The 22,273-nt window shown below is 45.1% G+C and overlaps 1 protein-coding gene across 4 annotated transcripts in view; it reads right to left on the reverse strand.

Annotated features, from left to right (window-relative positions):
• abr (ABR activator of RhoGEF and GTPase) overlaps nt 1-22,273 on the reverse strand; it is a 110,578-nt gene that overhangs the window by 58,697 nt on the left and 29,608 nt on the right. For 2 of the 4 annotated variants that reach the window (XM_030362556.1, XM_030362557.1), the window contains exons 2-6: nt 15,855-16,027; nt 8,747-8,845; nt 8,065-8,250; nt 3,288-3,395; nt 2,669-2,729 (exon numbers count right to left, since the gene is read on the reverse strand). In XM_030362556.1, coding sequence (XP_030218416.1) covers nt 2,669-2,729; nt 3,288-3,395; nt 8,065-8,250; nt 8,747-8,845; nt 15,855-16,027 — 627 coding nt within the window. Of the gene's footprint in view, nt 1-2,359; nt 2,421-2,668; nt 2,730-3,287; nt 3,396-8,064; nt 8,251-8,746; nt 8,846-11,800; nt 12,253-15,854; nt 16,028-22,273 lie in introns of those variants that run through there. The other 2 variants (XM_030362558.1, XM_030362559.1) reach the window with 2 other exon arrangements.

Genomic DNA, 22,273 nt, shown 5'->3' on the forward strand with positions numbered 1-22,273 from the left:
AGTCGAGCCACTCAAATTTAAATGAGGGAGAAATGTGTGCTCCTTTGTTATTTAACTCTCCTCATGATATGTATTCCCTGAACGCTGCCAAGGTCAACAGGGCTACAAACCAGAGGCCTTGAACCACCCAGGGGGGGGGGGGGGGGAAGAGAGAGAGAGAGAGAGAGAGAGAGAGAGAGAGAGAGAGAGAGAGAGAGAGAGAGAGAGAGAGAGAGAGAGAGAGAGAGAGAGAGAGAGAGAGAGAGAGAGAGAGAGAGAGAGAGAGAGAGAGAGAGAGAGAGAGAGAGAGAGAGAGAGAGAGAGAGAGAGAGAGAGACCTGTCAAGGCCCAGTGACGTTTGGGGGGGGGGGGGACACGAAATGGCTGTTACAAATAGGCCAGTGGACTGACAGATGCACTACGTTTACACGGTTTCATGTCCAGTATAACATTAAACACACACACACACACACACACACGAATACGATGCCTAGAAACATTAGATTTGACAGGAAGAGAAACCAAACAACTGATCGGGAGTAAGTGATGAAGGATACATACATAGTGGAGGTGAAGTTGGGCATATATCCCTAACGGAGCCGTCCTTTGACTTGCCTGACGATGGCAATCTGAGAGCGCACACAATGGCTCTACACAATCTGCTTGCTTTCAGTGGAAGACGGCAGACTTGTGTAACCAGAGGGAACTGAGAGCTTGCTCACGCTGCATTTCACGAGTGCAATCTTTAGAGTAACACCTCGTTAGGCCAATAAAAAGTGAAGAGCAGAAGAACATGGGCCACGCAGCGTGCTTTGAAGCGAACCCATTTGTTACTGTTCCTAACAGTGGCGGCTGGCGTTCTTGATAGCACACCGACAGGAAATTATGCAAGCGTACAGGAAATTAGGTGGTTTACACATCCCAACTGGCTGGGAGTCCCAATGTCTGTTCGAGACTGTTCCTGCAAATAAAGTTAATCTGGCTGATGGTCAGAGGGACCACAGAACTTATGTTGTTTAAGAGGTGCCCAAAGCCAGTACACAAACAAACCAATCATGCTCAGGCTGCGCTCGGATGGTCGGATGGATGAACGGAAAGACAGAAGGATAGACGGAGGAAAGAAACAACGTCAATCGAGTCATCTGTGACTCTTCTCTGCGAATAGCACCACAGCAATCTTTCCCAAAGAGCACCAACGTCCTTCCTGCATCCTCCAAGCGTTATTGCGGTAATTATCACCACACAGTGCAATCAAGGCAGTACCCAGGGTACCCTTCAGTGGGCTGATTGTTCTGGGAGCGTGGAGGACGCAGAGACGCCATCGCTATTTCAGAGAGGGTGGGGGGGGAACGCCATGGCAACAACCCGCATCCCGTAGGCATCCGCATAACAATCAACCTGCATGTGTTCTATTTAGAAGAGAGGTAGCGTAAGGAGAGACCGAGAGGGAGGTAGAGGGAGAGAGGGAGGGAGAGGGAAAGGCGAAGAACGAGAAAAAGAGTGATGAAGAGAGTGATGAGGGAGGGAGAAACAGAAATCCCAGGGCAAGTTTTTGTGTTTTAAGACTTTTCATTTTTGAAAAGAGAGAGAGATAGAAATAGATAGAGCTAGAGAAAGTGTGAAGGAGAGTTACAGAAAGAAAAAGAGAGAAACAGAAAGAGAGCGGCAGTGAGGCAGAGAGAGCTGAACAGAGAGAAAGAGGGGGAAATAAGGGGAAGGAAAGAGAAATTGATCTTGATTGAGTCTGCACAACACAATGCTTATAATCGCAGACACCAGCCCCCAGTAGGAGTACACAGACCCGCGTTCCCGCTCGCCCACCCGGCTCCCCCTCATGCATCTTGATAAGCTCAGCTCCCTCACCTCTTCCGGCAGCTTGTGCTGGGAGGTGTGATCACTGGATCACTGGCTGTCAGTCACACAGCCACTCGAGCCAGGAGCAGAATCCCTTCACAAATACCCTGTATAGACACTCCAATCAAGAGACACACTCTTCGGTAGCTTAAGTGCAGATATACACGCACACACGCACGCACGCACGAACACACACACACACGCCGGAAAGCAAATGCTTATTCACAGTGGAAATATATGACTGATATATGATTGAGAACGATTAAATCCAAAAGTTCCTCGCAGCCAACCACACGATCCGTCACCCTCGTCACCCTCGTTCATCTTCAAACAAGATCACCTGATAGCGTGTGAAATTTCATCACCACCCCAGCAGAGTCGCAACTAACTTCACACACACTGCCCGTCTCAGGATCGCCGTGGCGACAAAAACCGCAGCAGCAACATCGCGTCCGCTTCACGCAAAACATCGATAAAAGTGGACCGAAAAAGAAAAGGTTTCGGGGAAGACCGCGTCCGTCTTTACCATATGTGCAGTTACAGCACAGCCTCAGCACCAGCAAAACCTCCATGTCCCACATCTCCTCTTGAACCCCTCCTTCTGCTCAATGACTCCCCTCTCAGAACAAGGGAGAGGAGAGATGGAGAACGAGAGAGAGAGGGAGAGAGAGAGCGAGAGGAGCAGTTTGCTCTAACATGCACTGCTCCCAAAGCCCGCCACTGCATACACAAGCAGAATGGGCAGGGCTGAAGTCTTAAAGCAGCAGCACGCCGAATGTGGCAGGACACACACAGCCCCCCCCCCCCAGCCACGCTGACACACTCAGAAACTCACCCTCCATTGTGTTGGTGGTGGTACAGTCCTTGGAATCTTTAGGACCCTTTACTTTAAGGTTCTGAAGAGAGAAAAAATATATATATATAGATATTACATTTGTTTATTTATACACACACAGCACCAGAATACAGACAGATCCATAGTTCTCTGGCTGGCATATACACTACAGAATAGACAGATACACACGCAATCCCCTTATGTATAAAAACACACACAGCTCCACAAAACAAATGTCTAATCAATAGGCGTCTGCAACACAGAACGCACCCGCACACACGCACGGGAATAGGACTAGGAAGCCACTGCAGAAAACCTGCAAAACGACGGCGAATACCATACTAAAGTCCTTCTTCAGTAGCCTCTGACACTGACCTCCGATATTACTATTGCTGAACCAAAGTGAAACAGGGCTGTTCTAAAATGCTAAACAATGACGTTGAATCAATGACATTGATTATGGTGAGACCTCCATGGAGCTTAATGTCATTAAAACACCACAAGGTCGTCTATTCTTGGTCTTCGAGGCCACCTTTCAAATGTGTGGAGCCCATTTTCAGGAAATACTGAAGAACTGAAATAAACACATTGGATCGGGGGTGGGGGCGGGGACTCTCACCTCGGATATCTTCTGGAACTGGCTGTTGGCCTGGCTGCACTTCTCTGCCGTCTCCAGGGCCACTTTGTAGTTGTCCACGAAGGCCTTGTACACCCCCAGCTGGCTGGCCTGCAACAGAAAGCACCACACAGAGGGCAGGGATCAGCAAGCTGAAGAAAACAACGGTCAAAAAGCACCGAGAGAAGGGCAACTTGCTTTTATCCTGACGTATTCTAGTCTAGGCATAGGGGGATGGAGATACAAGTACAGGTAGGCTTTTGTTTGGTAACAAATAGAACATCACTATAACGTAGAGGAGGTATTGTATAGTGTGGAAGGAATGATACTTTACAGCAGAGTAGGTATTTGTTGGTTTGAAAGGAACACCGCCGTACAGTACAGAGTGATAATTATTTTAATTCAATCAGACACTTTGCCGGCAAAGTAAATTTGGAATAAAATGTGTCTGTTTTGTTGAATAGCAGATTTATAATGATCAAAGGCCTTACAGTGACATAGAGCTTAAATTAAACATCTCCTGAATTTCTTTTGCTTTCACTTTTTTCCCCCCCCGAGACACTTGTGTTGTTAAAAAAGGCATTAAAGGCAGGCATAACGCACGTACGGACGCACCCACGCACCAACAACATAGTCCTATTCAAACACAGCATCCTAGAGCTAGGCGCTTTAATTCAAATACAGCTGTGGTCCGGGTTTCTCTCCTGCTAGTCATCTCGTTGACAGACATTCTGTTCACCTTGTCCACGTGATGTCACCACATCACCACTAGGCCCTTGATTGGATGAATCTGAACGCACTAAAAGCTGCATCCAGAATCCACAGCGGGAAGCCAACCTCTCTTTCCACACTTTGGAATAAACAATTTATGTCTGCTAAGCCACTTATCGTGGACCGTGCTGTGTGGTCCATGTGTACATATCAGGAGAAATAAATGACAGTTACTGGAAGTAAATCTAGTATATTAAGAAATTAAAAAAAGACAGAACTTTGCAAGCAAAAGCCAACTCAAAAAGAACAACTTGACAAATAAGTACGGTACTATTTCAAACAAATATTTAGCGATTATAAACCATTCAGCAAACCCTGCAGGAATTAAAGAAACGTTCGACAATTGCATTCGAAAGTCAAGAGTTAATGATTAGTTAATAACTGGTTAATTCATGATCACCAATATCTCACTGACACCTTACAGCACACAGCAGTGTTCTGGTGTCGCAAGGAATCAGTCTGCTAGGGTCAGGGGACACCTTCATTTCCACTGTGACAGGCCAATGTAACTCTCCGTGTGAACCGTTTAGAAGAGTTGGGGAAGTTGTGAACAAGCTCTAATTGTGAGGTTAAACAGTTTGCACAATATTTACTTGAAAAACTGGTGTTATGGATTATTGAGCCGTTGAGATGAGTCTCGGTTCATGTTTTCAACATGAAAAAAGTTATTTTGGTGTATACTATACAGAAATAGCACCCAAGCAGTACAGCATACTGCAGAACTTTGATAAATGGATTCAACTTAGCTCAACGTGCTGATCCAAATATACCACATAATGTGGACAAAAAAGCTGTTTCGCCGGGGTTTGAAGTATTTCAGTTTTTATGAAAGCATACAAGTTATTGCCGATGATACAGTACTGGGGCTTTCAACCCTGTATGGGAAGAGGAAATCAGTTGAGAAACAGAAGAAGAGCAAAAGCGTCCTTGTCATATTAATAACAAGTATTTAAAAACAGAAGGGGGATTCCATTATTTCTAGAAGCAACACTGTGCTTTGCAACCAACAGCCACAGTGATGCAGTCCCTTTACAGAGGAGCTAAGACCTAGCAGTTCTGATAGCATTTTAACACCATGTCTCTATTGAGTCCTGTGTACCCAGCTCACGTATCCTCGTCTTTGTCCTCACCATACTTAGAGAGCACTGTTCCCCAAGCACAACGCATGACATTTATTCATACCAAAATGACAGCTTCGTATCTCTAGCTTGAATAAGCCAAGTGAATGTAGGCGGCCCTGTGCTAATGGGAGATTCTATGATAACATTATGCAGCAAGTCAACTGTATGACTCATACTAATCCTAAATGGCTTCAATTGGTTTAATCGGGAATAGGTTTACTTTATAACTGTACAAATCAAAGTGAATCTTCATAAATTCTCCCATGCATTGAAGCTCATCAACACTATCAAGGTGTTTCAATCTGCCAGTGAATTAAGGCCCAAACCCTCGCGCTTCTAACCAATGAAAAGCCCAAGACAGCAATTCAAGTCTGGAGACAGTTGCCAGGACAGCAACTGGATGCTTTGCCGCCATCTTTTGGACCATTCTCTAGTGTCTCTGTTGGGAGGTGTGAGGAGGCGCGACCCTCTGCCCGGTAGCCTACCGCCCCTGCTACTACTACAACCATTCCTTCGGTTGGCCCCGGGGCCGACCCCTTGTCTGCCTTGATGGGACAGCAGGAGGGAGCAGACCGGATGATTGAATCACCATCTGTGCCTGGAGTCCTAGGGCCCAACTACATATTTAGCCGTCACCACCCACACACCCACACACACACGTCACACACAAACACACACACACACACACACACACCAGCGCAGCACAGATGGGTGTTGATGACTTTACTAATGGGTGTCACTGGGTGTTGGGACTCCTGTTGGTGGTTCCAAAGATAGAGAGAGAGGGATGGGGAGGGAGAGGAAGACAGACAGAGTGAGAGCGAGACACGACGGGAGAGAGAAAGACAGAAAGAGAATTTGATGTGTTTAAGTTTTACATTTTGTATATTTGTTTCCGTTTCTTTTTCTGTTGATGATGGTGGGAGCGAATGAGGATAAGCACATTTCTGTGCAAACAAACAGCAAAGTTGAATCTCCTTTCTTACAAAGAAGAACACAAAACAGATTGATATTTGTGGTGAACACACTTATAAAGCAGCCTTCTAAGTCAGCGCAACTGGAATATTACGTTTTTTTACCATGTAAATAAAGTCAGCTCGTAGCTTCAGTTGCTGCTACAGTTTATTAATTCTACACCACCACTGCCTGGGAAGGCGCCAGGTCCTTTGTGAACACTGGTCCAAGAAACAGTGAATCATAGCGTAATGGGAGATGTATTTTTAGCACTTTAATGTGTCTCTTTTTGTCTGCCATGGCTTTCGGCGTTCACATCTCAAATATTGTCCAATGGGGAATGTTTTTCTCATTTGGCAATACGTCACTTTCTGAACATTAGTTAAAGTCAAGCAACGAAGGTGCCTCATGGCTAAATATCATTCACACATGAATTGGTCAATGTCAATAACCTTTGGCTTAAAAAAACGGATCATTCAATGAAATCTTTAATAGAGAGAGAATTTGCTGTTGAACAGGCAGTCAGTAACCCCTTAAAACTTGTTTAACATCCAACGAGAAGGACAGAAATTTCCATGACTTTTGACTTGTCACCGCAATAGAAATGATTTCATCTTGTACAACTGGGATAGAATTTGATTCATCAGCATTTGAAGTAAATAATATGCTTCACTTGAAAAACCGCTAAATGCTGTTCTGAAGTTGATCTCAAGACTCACATTGTTAGAACCACTGAATGTGTTTTTAGAAAGCAACAAAATTAGAGGCAAAACATCCAGAACAAATGTGTTTTTAGTGAAACTAATAAGCTTGAGAAGGAGTAGGTAAATTAGCCTACTCCTGTGCATTCATTCAATCTTTGGTAAATAAAAAGGTGCAAAACCATGTCTTTCCCTCTCTCTCTTTAAATCAACCTTCCTGTCCATTTAGGAAAAAAAATCCCATGAAATAAATAAAATCATGTGAATATATAATTCCTTTTTTAATGTTTTAATCCAGGCAAGCATATAGATATCCTCACACAAGCCCCGTATTCACCCAAAAAAGAATCCTACTCGATTTGAAGTGCTTTCATCTAGCGGCAGTCTCTTGCACAACCAAGGGCAGTAACTCCCCTAAGAGACAGCCTGGAGCCTGTGTAATACTATCAGACTGCAGGCCCACTTGGATAATTATACCTAACGGTAAGGTCTCTAATATTACGGTCTGCTAAGAAAACTACAAGACACGGTAACGGTACACAACACACACACAAGTTAGCTGCAGCCAACAGCTGGACAAACCACAGCTTGTAAAGTTCTGACTGGTGGTTGTCTATGTTCTTTAAGACAAGATGAAGTATAAGGAAGAGCTGGGGGTAGGCAATATCGCAAGATATCATATCGAGATGTTTTTCAGGCTGGATCATGATCACAGATGTTATCACTATTCTATAGTTACCCTTATGGAAAAAGGTGTGATTTAAGATTTGGCAAAGAAAATAACTTTGGATGCAAGTATGAGCCGTAGAACATTAAATGATAGAATTTGAACAGTAGCACGATACTAACAATCTCTCTGTAAAGTCAGATCGTGCAGACATTTGGTGTTTTATCACACAACCCAAGGCTGAGATGTACTAATTAAGTACTAACCATTTTATGTGAATCAAAAACAAAAAAACCTGTATCTGGAGTCTGGACACATCCTTGCCCTCAGCCCTCTCTGTTTAATCATGATCTGCATTTTATTCACTGCATTTGAATCGGGTTGCTATGGATAAAACGGTCTAATGAGGAAATGGTTCTCAACTCTCAAATTGTACTCCATTTAGCACCAACGGTATGCCTCAAGCCTACTTCTGGTAGCCTTCCTTTAAACCCAAAGTAATACACTTGGGCACACAGCCGTGCCCACTCAGACACTCAAACACATACACGAAGAGGAGCTCTCACCAGCTTCTGGAATAGGTGTCCCACGGTGACCTTCTCGTCCCACTGCTGGATGTGGGGGTATAAGGCGTCGTAGAACTCCTTGTGGATCACAAAGATGTCCTGGATCTTGTAGAAGATGGTTTCGACCTGCTGGATGGTGAGCACCGGCTGGGAGCTGGTGGCTGCTGCCTTCAGGGGACGCATGGGCTGGAGTCGAGAGAGAAAGAGGAAGAGGAAGAGGACAGAAGAGAGGAGAGAGCGTGAGAATGGGTTTCAGAAAGATTGTGACCCCCATAATATTGTCTGTAAAAATGTGCAAAAGCCGGGACTGAATCTACTTTATGATATAAATCTATTGTTTATTATTATTAAGGGTTAAGAGTGGATAATCCATTCAACAAAAGCCCTCAACCACTACCAAGGTGCACTTGAACTTGAACTCATCTTTAGTCAACAAAAAATGAAAGATGGTTGCGTTCAAGAGACTCAAGAGGATCAAGAGGAGAGACCTGACACCGATCTAAAGGCTGCCCTAACAGGATGTGTCCCCATGATGAATCAACACACACAGCCAAGACACTGTGCAGTGAGCCTTCTCAGGAAATGTCTTTAGCTAGGGTCCTCTCTTCAACCCAAACGCTAACCTAACCTCATAGCCCTTGTGCGTGTGTGCGCGCGCGTGTGTGGTGCGTGTGCGTCTTACCAGTAGGAGGGCCTCCAGCTGGTTGATGTAGATTTCCTCGCTGGCCAGGAAGCCAGAGAGCACCAGCTTCTTCATCTCAAGGCCCTTCTCAGTGTCCCCCTGCGGACACACAACACGGCGGTCAGCGAAGGGCATTCAAGTCTGTAAAGGCATGCTTTGTATGTCTGAAAGCAGAGAGGGGGAGAGAGAGGTGGACCCTCTGCAGAAAGAGAGAGTGAGAGCAGGAGAATGTTGAACAGCAAAAATAACTAAAAAACAAGAGAGAGAGTGAAACACCTCTCGATTGAAAGTACTGAAAATACCCATTTCATAAGTTGAATGAACAAAGTCTAAGTTGTTCAATTGAACTGGATGATATTACGACAAATAGAAAAGGAACTGAGTGGAAAGAAATACTGTACTTTTTCACACAGACCAAGCAGTCAGTACACAGGATTCATAAGGTCTAGCAAATATCTGAAAATAGCTGCGAGCAGTGAGTCAGGACCATGCGTTTATCGGGCAGGTGTTGAAGTTTGTTGAGTTGGTCCAGGCTGACTTGATGTTTTCATGGCTCACTGTTGTTGGGACTGGAACTGGCATGGAATTGCTGGTCAATCTCCAGGTTCAGCCATCTGTCTACAGTGTGTTCTGAATGTGCTACTGCCTAGCACGTATCAACCAGAGAGGTGTTCCTCAGTACTAATAAAATGTTCAGTATCGTAGTGAGACTGACGTTGATGAAAATGAATCAGTTTTACCAAATGGTTTGATAACTATAACCTCATAATATTAGATTAAGCATTAAGAAGGGAAATCTGATCAATTAACAAAGGTCTCAAAGTACCTTTGAGAAAACATGTATCGATAATATAATAAACTCAAACTCTTTGTTAATATAATTTTCCTGAATTTCCCCAAAGGGATCAATAAAGTATCCATAATCCAAATCATTCCCTTCCCATACATGATATGATATTAATGCCTTGGTTGTGGGCAGGGCAGGAGTGATAACTTGCAACTGGTACACTTGCAAGGCAGCTGGATCACAAGATTGAGATCCCGCAAAGAATCCATCTCGCCAGAGTTCAAGATATATATGCCTTTATTTTGAGACCATCAGTGAGACTAGAGAGGAACTACAGGATCTAAGGTGAGACAGTGTTGATCCAATCCCCTATCAACTATTTGATGAATGTATGCCCTTTTCCAAACCGTTTCCAATGACGATTTCCCTGATGGTTCTGTGTAAAAAAAAACACATCTGTAACCCGTAAAAGACCCACGTGTACACAGGGAGAACACAAACTCCACTCAGAAAGGACCCCCTCTAGGATTTGAGGACCGTCTTGCTGTGAAGGAAGTGAAGCAGCATGGCTAACCCACTGTGCCAGCCCGATAATGTGGGACATGCAGTTAAGTAACATCGTGTACACACATGTAATGTATGTAAAGCCTAGAAGGGAGTACAATCAACTTGTGTAAAGTATATCCATGAAAGTGTAATGCAACTATCCACCTTTGGACACAATGAAAGTTTCAACCCGCCCCTATCACAAGGTCACGGTACACCAAGATCTTGGAATATTTTTTTCTGATGTGAACAGGTAACAACCCAAGAAAGGATACAAACAGCTGAAAAGCTGGCTTTTCCTAGGTTTAACTGAACCACAAATCAGAGCAATATTGTTTGTATTAATAATAGGATTAATGGCACGGTGGTGCCATAACCCAAGGTGAGACCATAAAGCACCTCAATGAGGAGGCAGTAGTGGTAAGGGCTGCCCTGGCGGGATTAAACATTGACAACCAAAACCCTTTCTCAGCATGATATCAGAAATTATTGTAGTGTTTGTGTGCGCATGCGGGATTACTGACACAACTCTAACACGATCCTTTCTGATATGGGGATAACAAGCTAAATCTATTGAATGCCCAGATTAAGGTGGGAGATTGAATGAGTGTTTGAGAGATCTTGACTCCGATGATTCTGTCCGCAGAGATTATACATGTGAACATGTATGTATCACATTATAATAAAGCAAGCACACTCAGCCATTAAATAACGTCTAAATATATAAAATATTTATTACTTCCTATTATGTCAAGGAAAAAGAACCACTGGGAAAGTTAGCTATACTGCGAGGACTTTGCTGATTTGGAAATTGAATAATTATCAGCACATTTTGTATGTATGCGTCCGCGTGTGCGTGTGTGTGTGCGTGCTTGTGGGTGTGTGCATATGTGTTTGTGTTGTAGGTGCCACGTAGAGAGTATCCGGGCAGCAGTCATCTCAGTGTGCTGAGAAACAGACAGGAAACGGAGAAGAGAAAAGCCGTTTCTTCCCACAGTGGGAATTTGTGTGGAATACCCCCCCCCCCACCTTAACTTTACAAAGAGACTCTGTGTAGCAACGTGCAGCTTTAGCATCGGCTAACAGCTATGGAATGGTTTGCCATGGCAACCAACCAGCCATATATGACTCCCCCATTTCGGTACACTGCAAGTCCAGTACATGAAGTGTTTGTGTGTCCTTCGTGACTCATTATGAGTGATAAAAGCAGTCGTAGAACAGAACTGCCCTGCGTTATCATCCCCATGATATCTCCAGCAATCACAACACACAAAACACACATACACTATTACGTCAGTGGGGAAAAAAACTATTTCCTCAACTCATTCCTTTGCAAGTATGCTTCAAACACACTTTTGGAAGCTGTACTTACGCACCAACTGGTTGCTCTTGCAAAGAAAAACTTGCGCGCACGCGCACACACACACACACACACACACACACACACACACACACACACACACACACACACACACACACACACACACACACACAGACACTAATAACACTTCCCACTTGGCTATATTTAGCTAAGTGTTCTGACCTATGAGAACATCAGGTGTGTGTGTGTGTGTGCTCGTAGAGCATTTGTGTGCAACACACACACACACACACACACAAACAAATCAGACAGCTGTGCTCCTGCTAATGCACGCTTCACTCTAGCAGAGACAGCGGTTTTATTGGCCTCTCGTCTCGCTCGCGGCCGGCGCCGTCCTCACCTTGAAGTGTCGAGGAGCGGGAGGGGTAGTGGGCACCTGCTCCCCATCGCCGTACTCAAACACCTCCTCCTCCTCATCATCCTCCTCCTCCAGCACCTTGTCCAAGTAGCCCAGCACCTCCTCCTCATCCTCCTCCATCTCCCCTCCCCCCGGTCTGTTGCTGTTCTTCTCCCCTTCTTCTTCTTCTTCCCCTCTCTCTCCCTCTCCCTCGGTGTGTGCGCGTGTTGTCCCCACTACCCTCGGCGGGTTGTAATTGTTATTCTACGCCACCGTCGCCTCAAAGTCAGTCTGCACACATCCAGCGCTCTCTCACCACTCTCCCCTGCGCCGCATCTAGACACGGATACGGACAGGGAACAGCACGCTTACTTAACCCCACCCCCTTCCTTCAGCTGGACTTCCTGGTCTGCGTTTATGTGTGTGGGTCTGTGTGTGTGTGTGTTTCGGTGTTCCGGCTCAAAGTCGATGAGGTCTGGCCTCTCTTTTCACCCCTCCTCCCTCCTCCACTTGGTCCCCTCCCCTTGGCTCAGACAGCCTTGAAACACACACACACACACACACACACACACACACACACACACACACACACACACACACACACACACACACACACACACTATTTCTCAGTGACTTCCTCTATAGGTCTCGCTCAGCCACTCGCTCTCTTACACTCTCCTCATCTCTCCTTCTCTCTTGTCTGCTAGATTCTTGCAGCTCTCGGCCAAACGTTGTACTGCCTATCACTCCATGCTCAACATACACTTCCTGGATGGGCTGGAGCATGTTTCTTTTTTTCCCTTTCCCTTTATTGATTGCTCTCCCCCTCCCCCTCCTTCCCTCCCCCATCGGCCTCTGTAATCGATGTGCCCGGCTCCCTTAGCGCTGAGCTGAGGCTAAGCCTGGGCTGCTCTTGATTACCGGCCGGTGTTCATTCCGCTAGCCGTTTGCAAGCTGCCAGACAACACAGCGTGCACGCTAAACGCGACAAGCAAGACTCTCAATAAACCGAGAACGATAAAGCGGCAGCCACGTGAAGACTAAAGCTTGCCAAATATAGAGATACAGTAGAGAGATATAAATAAACCCGCCGTCCTTCATCTTGACGCATACATAAAGACATGTAAACATCGTTGAGATGAGGGAAAGCTGGTGTGACAAATCTCTAGAGTGCCTCGCTCCTCTGCGCGAAGTGCGAACGAAAGCCATTCACCGCGCCACGGCCCCCCAAGTCGCTGTCTGGCTGCTCACGTCAGCCCAGCCTGCTGCTGACTGTGGCATACTGTGTCACTTTTAGTACTAAAGGTTTAGTTATGGTTCCACGTCGACGCACCGCAAGGGGGTTTACGGACCCATCACGTCCTTGCGGACCCTCGCGGTTACAAAATGGGTAACCTTGCGTCGAGGCGACGCAGCAGCAAGGGCTGTGATTGGTTCCCGCCTGCGTCGAAGCGTCTGCGTGGTCATTGCCTTGCGTCGAAGACCAACCATAACTAAGCCTTTAGTACCATGGCAACTTGAACGGAAAGCAGCGTTTCTAGGAAATTCAACCAGGCATCGCACTGACCCTATAAAAGTATAGTTCAATGCTACGAAGAGTTTAATGCAACGTCGTTCGTACACTGATCTTCCCTTATCCTGCAGTCATGACTTTCGTGACAAAGCAATATCTTTCAGGCACGGGTGGACGAACGCGCCCACACAATAATATATCCAGGCTGTATTATTTGGTCCGGCAGGGCAGGATTCCTTGCGTCAGCCAAGGGAGAGATTGTCGACTCAGCAGAATGGCACCGGCTAAGCAGAGGTTGAGGTTGAGGGGGCTAGATGCAGGACAGGGGGAGGGGAGAGGGGAGAGGAGGGGGAGACCTTGGCCGTCCATGAAAAGCTTCCCCCATTTGAATTCCCCGTACGTCTGCGTTGCGTTAAACAGCCTACAGAGGCAGTTCCAGGGATGATATGCATATGGACTCCAAATCTAATCAAATTCAAATTGAGGTGCATGTGTTGAAGTGCATAGTGAATTAAGGAATGACCTTTTTTCCACCCCACTTATATTTAACATTGGAAATCATTTGATGAATGTTCTTTCTACAAAAAAACTGACAAGATAAAAAAAGGATTACAATCTTGGAAATATGTCTTTGGGTTATTGAAGAAATCTGGCCTAAACACTGATTCAGCCCATATCTACAACAACATGGGGTGATAAAGATTGATGGCCTAACAGGGATTCTTTCATATATATTTTTGAGCTATGATTAATGGCTGCGTGTCTGTTACAGTAGGTCATTTGATGAACATTGGTGATACAATCGATGTCCCCTCCAGAGAATATGCTAAAATGTCCATGTTTGTTTTCGCCCCCAAGTTGAAATGAGATCTGTGCCCTTGATAAAGATAATGGGAAAATAGAGTTTTTAGTTGGTGACACATCCTTTCCTCTGTTGAGCTTACCCATTCCCACCACTAGATGGAGCTATTGGTTTATCATTGGTGGCTCTAGGTCTCCAGCTCACACACAAAGCGGATGTACGAAAGGACATCTTTCAGTCATATTCACATTGTGTCTGTCGCCAGTGTGCGTCATTACATGAGATGATTTCATCCTCACAACCATTTTCACATTTAATTTTGAAGAACATTCTTTCAAATTCGGATTGAATATACACAAATAAACTAAAGGCTGAGCATTAAATAAAACAGTTTTTTGTTGTTTTTCTACTGGTTTACACGCATTAAGGAGGTACTTTAAATGCAACTAATGTAAAGAAAACCAACCACAAACGGCTGGAAAATGGGTTTCTTATGGAAGCTCTGACGGCAGCCAATCCCCCGAGCAGATGTGCCATCACTCCGCCATGTCAGAGTCTGGTCCCTATTTAAACACACACAGGCTTGATTGCCACTGTCGGCGCCATCACACCAGCTGGAGACTTTTAGTCACTTCCTGATTCAGACCCGGAAAACCTGTATCCTGAATCTGAACCTGTATTTGCACGTTGCATTGTGGTTAAAGGCTGAAAGAAGGATATATATTTATATAGATATGTACCAACACTCACGAGGAACAGAAAAAAACGCAGGCAGCGGTTCACTTCATTCTCAGGGAGAAAGGTCAGCAGCAGCCACTTTCAGGAACAGGAAGAGCCAATGAAATGCAAGATCATTGTCTAGACTCGTAAAAGAGGCATTGAGAACTCAGAGGCTACAATGTTTCACTTCTTTTTGAGATGACTGAGTATGGAATAAAATACAACTTCATTGTCCAGCCTGGGCTAGGCTAGGCTAGCCTTGCCGGTAACTTTAACAACTAAATAATTTGCCATTGTTCTGCTTTAAGTTCCCAGTTTTTAAAATTTTGCAAAACCCCATCATCCACAATGCAAGGCTACTAGGCTTGATGCGGCACCTCATGTTGCGGGGATGCAGGTTCCCCATACACACTGCAGTGTGTATGAGTTTAGGTTTAGTGCAGTATTAACACTAAACTGTTGCGATTTGATGGACATCTGACAGCAACATGTTGAAACTTCAAGTCAGACTAGCTGTTCTGCTGTACACCTCATCCCTCTGATATGCCCGAGTCTCCCACCAGTGGTCACCCACGTCATTAAAGTTTTGTGTAACTTTATCTGCCCCTACATTAGTGTGAGTTCAACACAGAAGTCCAGCAGTAGAGTTGTAGGGGAAGAGGAAGTGAACTATTGTGTAGGTGATCAGGTCTGTCTCTCTCTGTGTGTGTGTGTGTGTGTGTGTGTGTGTGTGTGTGTGTGTGTGTGTGTGTGTGTGTGTGTGTGTGTGTGTGTGTGTGTGTGTGTGTGTGTGTGTGTGTGCTTGTGTGTGTGTGTGTGTGTGTGTGTGTCTCTGTCTGTCTGTGTGTGTGTGTGTCTCTGTGTCCGTCTCTATCAGTCTGTGTGTGTGTGTCTGTCTGTCTGTCTGTCTCTATCAGTCTGTGTGTGCGGTGTGTGTGTGTCTGTCTGTGTGTGTGTCTCTGTGTCCGTCTCCGTCTGTGTCTGTGTGTGTGTGTGTGTGTGCGCGGTGTGTGTGTGCTCACCCCTGGCAGCAGCCCCTCCGGGGGGGAGGGGGATGCCGCGTCTCCGTGGGGGGTGCAGAGCTGGGGGGACATGGTGGGGGACTCGTCGATGAAGGGCATGGTCTCCGAGCCGTCCTGGGACTTGACGTCCTCGGGCCCGTCGCCCTCATAGCCGTCCGTGGTGTAGTTGAAGTCTGAGAGGGACAGACATGAGGACAAGGGGTTAGGACACATTGCACCACCTCACTACTTGATCATTTCATTGATACATTCATTTTTAATTTCATTGTTGTCCTTTCATTTCCTTAATTAAATTTTCCATTTGATTTAAATAGATTACATTCTTTTTATTTACAATTAACTTTCATCTTCAGATACAAATTATGATATTGTGCTGTTAAATTTTATATTTTGGCCATTCAACTAGTAATTAGCCGCGATTTCCATTCTCTCCTATGACAACCAACTGTGACACACAACTCCGCTGCCCAACAACAGAGCCTAGAGGAATACACTGTTTGGGACAGGACAATTAACTGGTTGTCCAACAGCTTATATGATGATTCTTACGTTGTTGATGGCAAAAAGATAGTTAATGGAGTATAGAGAAAGTATGGGCATTGTCTATTCATAGTAGCGAGAGTATAGAGAGGCCAAAGCAAAGAGACTATCGAGAGAATATATAGGAATTAAAGAGAGTATATAAGGTAGAGAGAGCATATAGATTACTTAGTGTATTGAGTGTTTAGAGAGAGTAGTGGTACCTCAAAGATTAAAGTGTATAGAGTATAGAGAAAGCAGCGGTAGCATAGAGGTAATACAGAGTGTATAGAGAGAATATATAGAGAGAGAGCAGCAGTAGCACAGAGGTAATACAGAGTGTACAGAGAAAAGTACATAGCCACAGTAACCACTCTGGAGGGGAAAACCCCCTGGTTAGTTCCTTGAGAAATGACCACCATCAAATCCTTCAAAAGTGACAGCGAGTGGGGTAAATATACCACCTTGGCCTTGGTCTACATCCATGAAATAGAGCCATTTATTTGGTGGTCGGACATGTGAGAGAGAGCAGTAAAACAAACAGGCCACGGCTGCACGGGTAGAAATCACTTTGTCAAATCGCCGGGGCTGAGAGAAGATGATGGATCGACGGAAGAGAGTAGTGTGTGTGTGTGTGTGTGTGTGTGTGTGTGTGTGTGTGTGTGTGTGTGTGTGTGTGTGTGTGTGTGTGTGTGTGTGTGTGTGTGTGTGTGTGTGTGTGTGTTTCTATGCACATGTGCAAGTGTAGGGATGGACTGTCTGCCTTGAAATGGCCTGCTGCACACGGCTTAAAAGCCCCCACGAAAAAAGCTGCGCTACTGACATGCTGCAACAATAAGACGCCACGGGCGAATAGGCAGAAGACATATGCTTCTGCCTTTGTGTGTGTGTGTGTGTATGCGCTCGCGCAATTTCAGAAAGACTACACACTTGCGTCATGCCACAGCTGTGCATTCTTCAGTGATGCATTTGCTTCTGCACATGCTCAGTAAAACCCTCTCACAGATGTCCCCACGCAGAGGCACTCCTACCAAAATAAAACCCATCACTCAGACACAGACCCATGGATCTCCCCCGCAACATACCAAACACACACCCACACACACACACAGACAGACACACACACGAGGTTGCTTTGAACCTAATGAGCCACAAAAGAGCCTCAATGGCAGAAGTCATAGCAGGAGTCATCATCGTGCCAAACAGCATCCAGTCCCAGTCATCAAGGGGAGCAAGGGGCCTGTCTGTCACCTTCTCAAGACGTCACCAACACACAGTCACCGGACCACCCACCGCAGCAATTATAAACCAAACAGTCCATCCATCTGCTTGCTCTGTGTGTGTGTCCCTCACACACACACACACATAGACCTCCAGCTATCATTAACATAAGGGTTGAATTTGTTGAAGTTCATTCGATTTTGGCTCGTCACCTTTTCAAACTGGTCCCCGTTGTTAGTCGTTAATATCGTTATAGCCGTAGCTTAGCAATAATATTAAAATGTTTTTCACGATCGGATAAAGCTGCGGGCTATTGGTTTCAGACGGCAGTTTGGAAAAGTGAGGACAATCAGTACTTTATTAAGCATCAGCACACTCAGATAAAGATGTAACAGCCCTGAAAAGAATGAAGAAAAACATGTTGGCCATTAGTGTGAATCTAATCCCATCAATGGCCCTTCATCACAGAGCAGTACGCAGTAGGAGGGTAAACAGGGGTACCTCATCAAGTTAATTACAGGTCTGTAGGCATGCCAGTTCACATGATTAACATAAGGAGATACACCTGTGTTAGCGCCTACTCTTACACCTTTGTTATGAAGGCCTATTAACGGATATAAATGATCCTCAAGCCTGCAAGTCGCTGCTTACGAAAGTAATCCACAAAAGGGGTTAATAGAATCAGACCAACAACGGTTATTACCTCTCACAGTTGTGCGCTCCTCCAACTGTGCTGCTATTGCCAAACAGCCTCCATCTCTCACCCACTACGTCTCTCTCCGTCTCTCTCTCTCTCCCATCTGTTCCTTCTCTGCCATCCCTTTTCTGTCCACCTTCTGGTCTCAGTGTGTGCCAGTGTGTGTGTGTGTGTGTGTGTGTGTGTGTGTGTGTGTGTGTGTGTGTGTGTGTGCCAGTGTGTCAGCCGATGTGTGTTTGTGTTTGTGTGTGCCGGTGTGTGTGTGTGTGTGAGTCTGGGCTTCGACCAATATCTGAAACTGCCAACTGTATGATTCCTTTAAATATTTTAATCTTCCGTCATTTTTAATTAAACGGTATAGGCTGTTTTGAAAATGAACGATTCATAACGTTGTGCAAACCCCATTCACATCATTCTTAATGCTATCATTCATTTTAATGTTAAACGCTGAGCCCTTCTTACTCTTTCAATTCATTTTTTTTCTTCTTTTTTTCCAAAGAAGAACTTACAAAATGAAAACATCCATCCAACTGTAGACTTATTAGATAATAAAACCCCAGCATTTGCCAATATCTTACTTCTCGACAGGAACTCAACCAGCATAATGAAGAACAGTGTCTGAATGCTTCCCATTATATTATGTCCAGTAACACCACACACACACACACACACACACACACACACACACACACACACACACACACACACACACACACACACACACACACACACACACACACACACACACACACACACACACACACACACACCTGCTCAGCCAGAAAAGTGAAGTGCGCACAAGTTCCATCAACTTTCAATGATTTGTTTTCTGGTAATAAACATTGCACAGTGTGAAGCCAGGACCATCCGAGGACACAGGCCTGCTCAACTATTCAAGGCCAGGGCTAGCATTCTCAGAGAAACAGGGTAGCAGTTTGATGCAGTTATAGGGCCCACGCCTTCTCTCAGCGCCGTGTCACACACACACACACACACACACACACACACACACACACACACACATACACACATCTCTTCAATCAGTTAATGCATCCTGACAAGCCCTTTGCGTGACTAGCACAAAAGACGGGATGGAAAAGAATTACTGAAAAGGAAAATCAATGCAGGGCCATGAGTCAATGGACAGAGAATTTCACTTCAGAAAGACTCCATCAGCCCCTAACCTGCCCTCAGTTAAATTGCACACACACACACACACACACACACACACACACACACACACACACACACACACACACACACACACACACACACACACACACACACACACACACACACACACACACACACACACACACACCAGCTACTACAAAACGCATGATTAACCATTTAGAGCGAGGACATCCCGGGCAAGACGTGTATCGACACAGGATCAACGTCAAAGTAACCGGATGCACTGTTAAACGAGGGACGGGGGATCAGGAAATCAATAGGGGTGAGGACTGTCACGCTGATCCACGGAGAACTGGACAACGTTAGGGCTGACACACCGCAGCTGTACGCCAGGGGAGTCGGGGACCAGTCCTGGATGCTCACTGAGGGGTGAGGGGAGGTCAGGATAGTATAGTGCACTGGTTCCCAACCTAGGTGCCGGGACCTCACTTGGGGACCCCTGAAATGCATATGGGGTCACAGCAGATTGCGGATATTAAGCTGTAGATATTTGATGATCCATTTTTGCAAAGCATTTACATTTTTGATAAGATCTCATGACATCTTGTGTACAAGGACTGACTGCGTAAGGATTCAAAGCCCCCAGCAGATGTCAAGAGCTTAGGGCGTTGTTATAGGTTCTAGGTTTGAAACCCTCAATGTCCGCGGCATACTAAACTACATTTCGAACATGTCAGCGTGACGTCAGCCAATCGTTTAATACTCATTAGTTACTGTTGATACCATTTTAGAGAGGTGATTGTTATTCAATACGCACATTGGGACAAGTTAATCATCATAGCAAATTACAACACAGACTCCCCTTTTGGCCATTAGGGAGGGCGAGGGGTCACATGAAGGAGAGCACAGGTGAGGGTACTTACCATGGGTGTTGAGCAAAGAGCGAATGACGCACACTGCTTCGAAGAAAATAGCCATGTTTGGTGCAAGGCTACGAACCGTTTACTCAGTTTAACAAAAAATGCCAGCTGATCAGGGTTGCCATCCAATAATCTAGTCCTAAACATCCACAACGTCGGTTTCCCTCTTCCAACTCTGTGTGTTATCCCTCAATCAATGTAGCGCTTGTAAGTCAAAACTCTGAAGCAATATGGTAGCTATACGATCAGTCTGATACCTCGATGGGTAAAGATACGAGTTGTCAACGCTTTCCGTACACATTCAGGTACTTCCTCATGCAACAATGAACAAGCTTTACAGTTCTGATGACAATCATTTCCATGTCCAGTATATGTAAATATACATAGCCTGCACGTAAATATACATAACTTGCACATTTCTCATACCGCGAAACCAAAGTTGTTCCCAGTGTTTTTCTCAGCCTTAATGGAGAATATATTTATACATTTTACAAGCAAAAAAGAGGACTTCAAAACGTTTACTGTGGGCTGTTTGCACAGGAGGATCATTTAAGTAAGCTGGGAACATGCAAATAAGGCTTCCTGCTTCAGAAAAACATATTCTTCAGCAGTGTATGGCTGTCCCATTCACACAGGGCGGATTATAAACCACAACTCATTTGGATGGCTGAGAGACTTTGCTTCGTACCAGTTCTTTTGATGCCTCTCTCAATTCTCTCCTTCCTGTGCTCAATACTGAACTGAAAGCTCAGAGAAATGGACAACGTACAAACAGAGACTGAGAGATAGTTAGTTTGGCATGGGCTGATAATTACTCCACCAGAATAATAATGATAAAAGTAAAAGCCCCCCGTTTTGTCTCAGGTCAAGGGTCTGAGGTTTGACTGACCTGTCGGATAGTTGATCACATGTGCGTGACTAGAAGGTGCTCCTGTTTTTGTGTGCGGTTTTCAAAGACGAAAGCCCTCCCCCCCCCCCCCCCCAGCCACCTCCTCAAGTTAACACGTCTAGATAGAAGGCTTCCAAAGCCCACCTGTCAAACTCAATAGATATCCGTGTTTCCTTGGCGACGGTAGGGACTGACATGGCAACCGCACCCGATGGACACAAATGCTTACTCCGATGGCAATGAGTTGGTGAGTGATAGGACTAAGCTTGTATACCTTGGCATCGATGCACCAAAATCTAAGAGAGCGACAATAAAAGTGAAAGATACGGCTACAAGCAAATTCTACATCAAATGATAACTGCTAGCCATTGTGTTCATGTCCTCTTCCCTTTCACAAAGGAAATCAACACTGAATAAGCTAAACAATAGTGTGTGGGGGTGGCTGGGAGTTTGCCCATCTCCAATAGCAAGCAAGCTGTTAGCCCCAAGGACAAAATCCATAGCAGTGAACACAGTGAAAACTGCAGCCGGCATGCGTATGAACACTGAGCACTGCATTTATGAGTCATGCTTCTAGATCATGTGGATTTTAACTGATGCACACAGTTTCTGAGGGAGCCACAGCATCTGGATATATCAGCATCAAGAATAAAATATGGCTCGAGACTAAATCATTATACATAGCGTTATACATAGGATGAATATCAGCAGTAGAAATAAAAAGGACTAGATATTGCTTGGGCTTTATAATTAAATCATTATAATTATATTGAGTTCCAAGTAAACAGTTCCAGGAACACAGTTTCACTCAACCACTCATATGGATATTTTGATACAACTGTATTGTCCATTAGGTTGAAGACTGGGATAATGAATCATCTCAAAGTTATATGGCCAGAGATGATGATACAACAGCTGTTATATTCAAATGCCCATCTGCTTCTTCTTCAATAGTTACGACTCACAATATGTTGATAATCCAAAAACGAGACGCGGAACGCAAAACGTGTGCGGGGGGGGGGCACTGTATGTCTTACAG

Source organism: Gadus morhua, chromosome 7 (genome assembly GCF_902167405.1).
Source record: "Gadus morhua chromosome 7, gadMor3.0, whole genome shotgun sequence".
Taxonomy (NCBI): Eukaryota; Metazoa; Chordata; class Actinopteri; order Gadiformes; family Gadidae; genus Gadus; species Gadus morhua.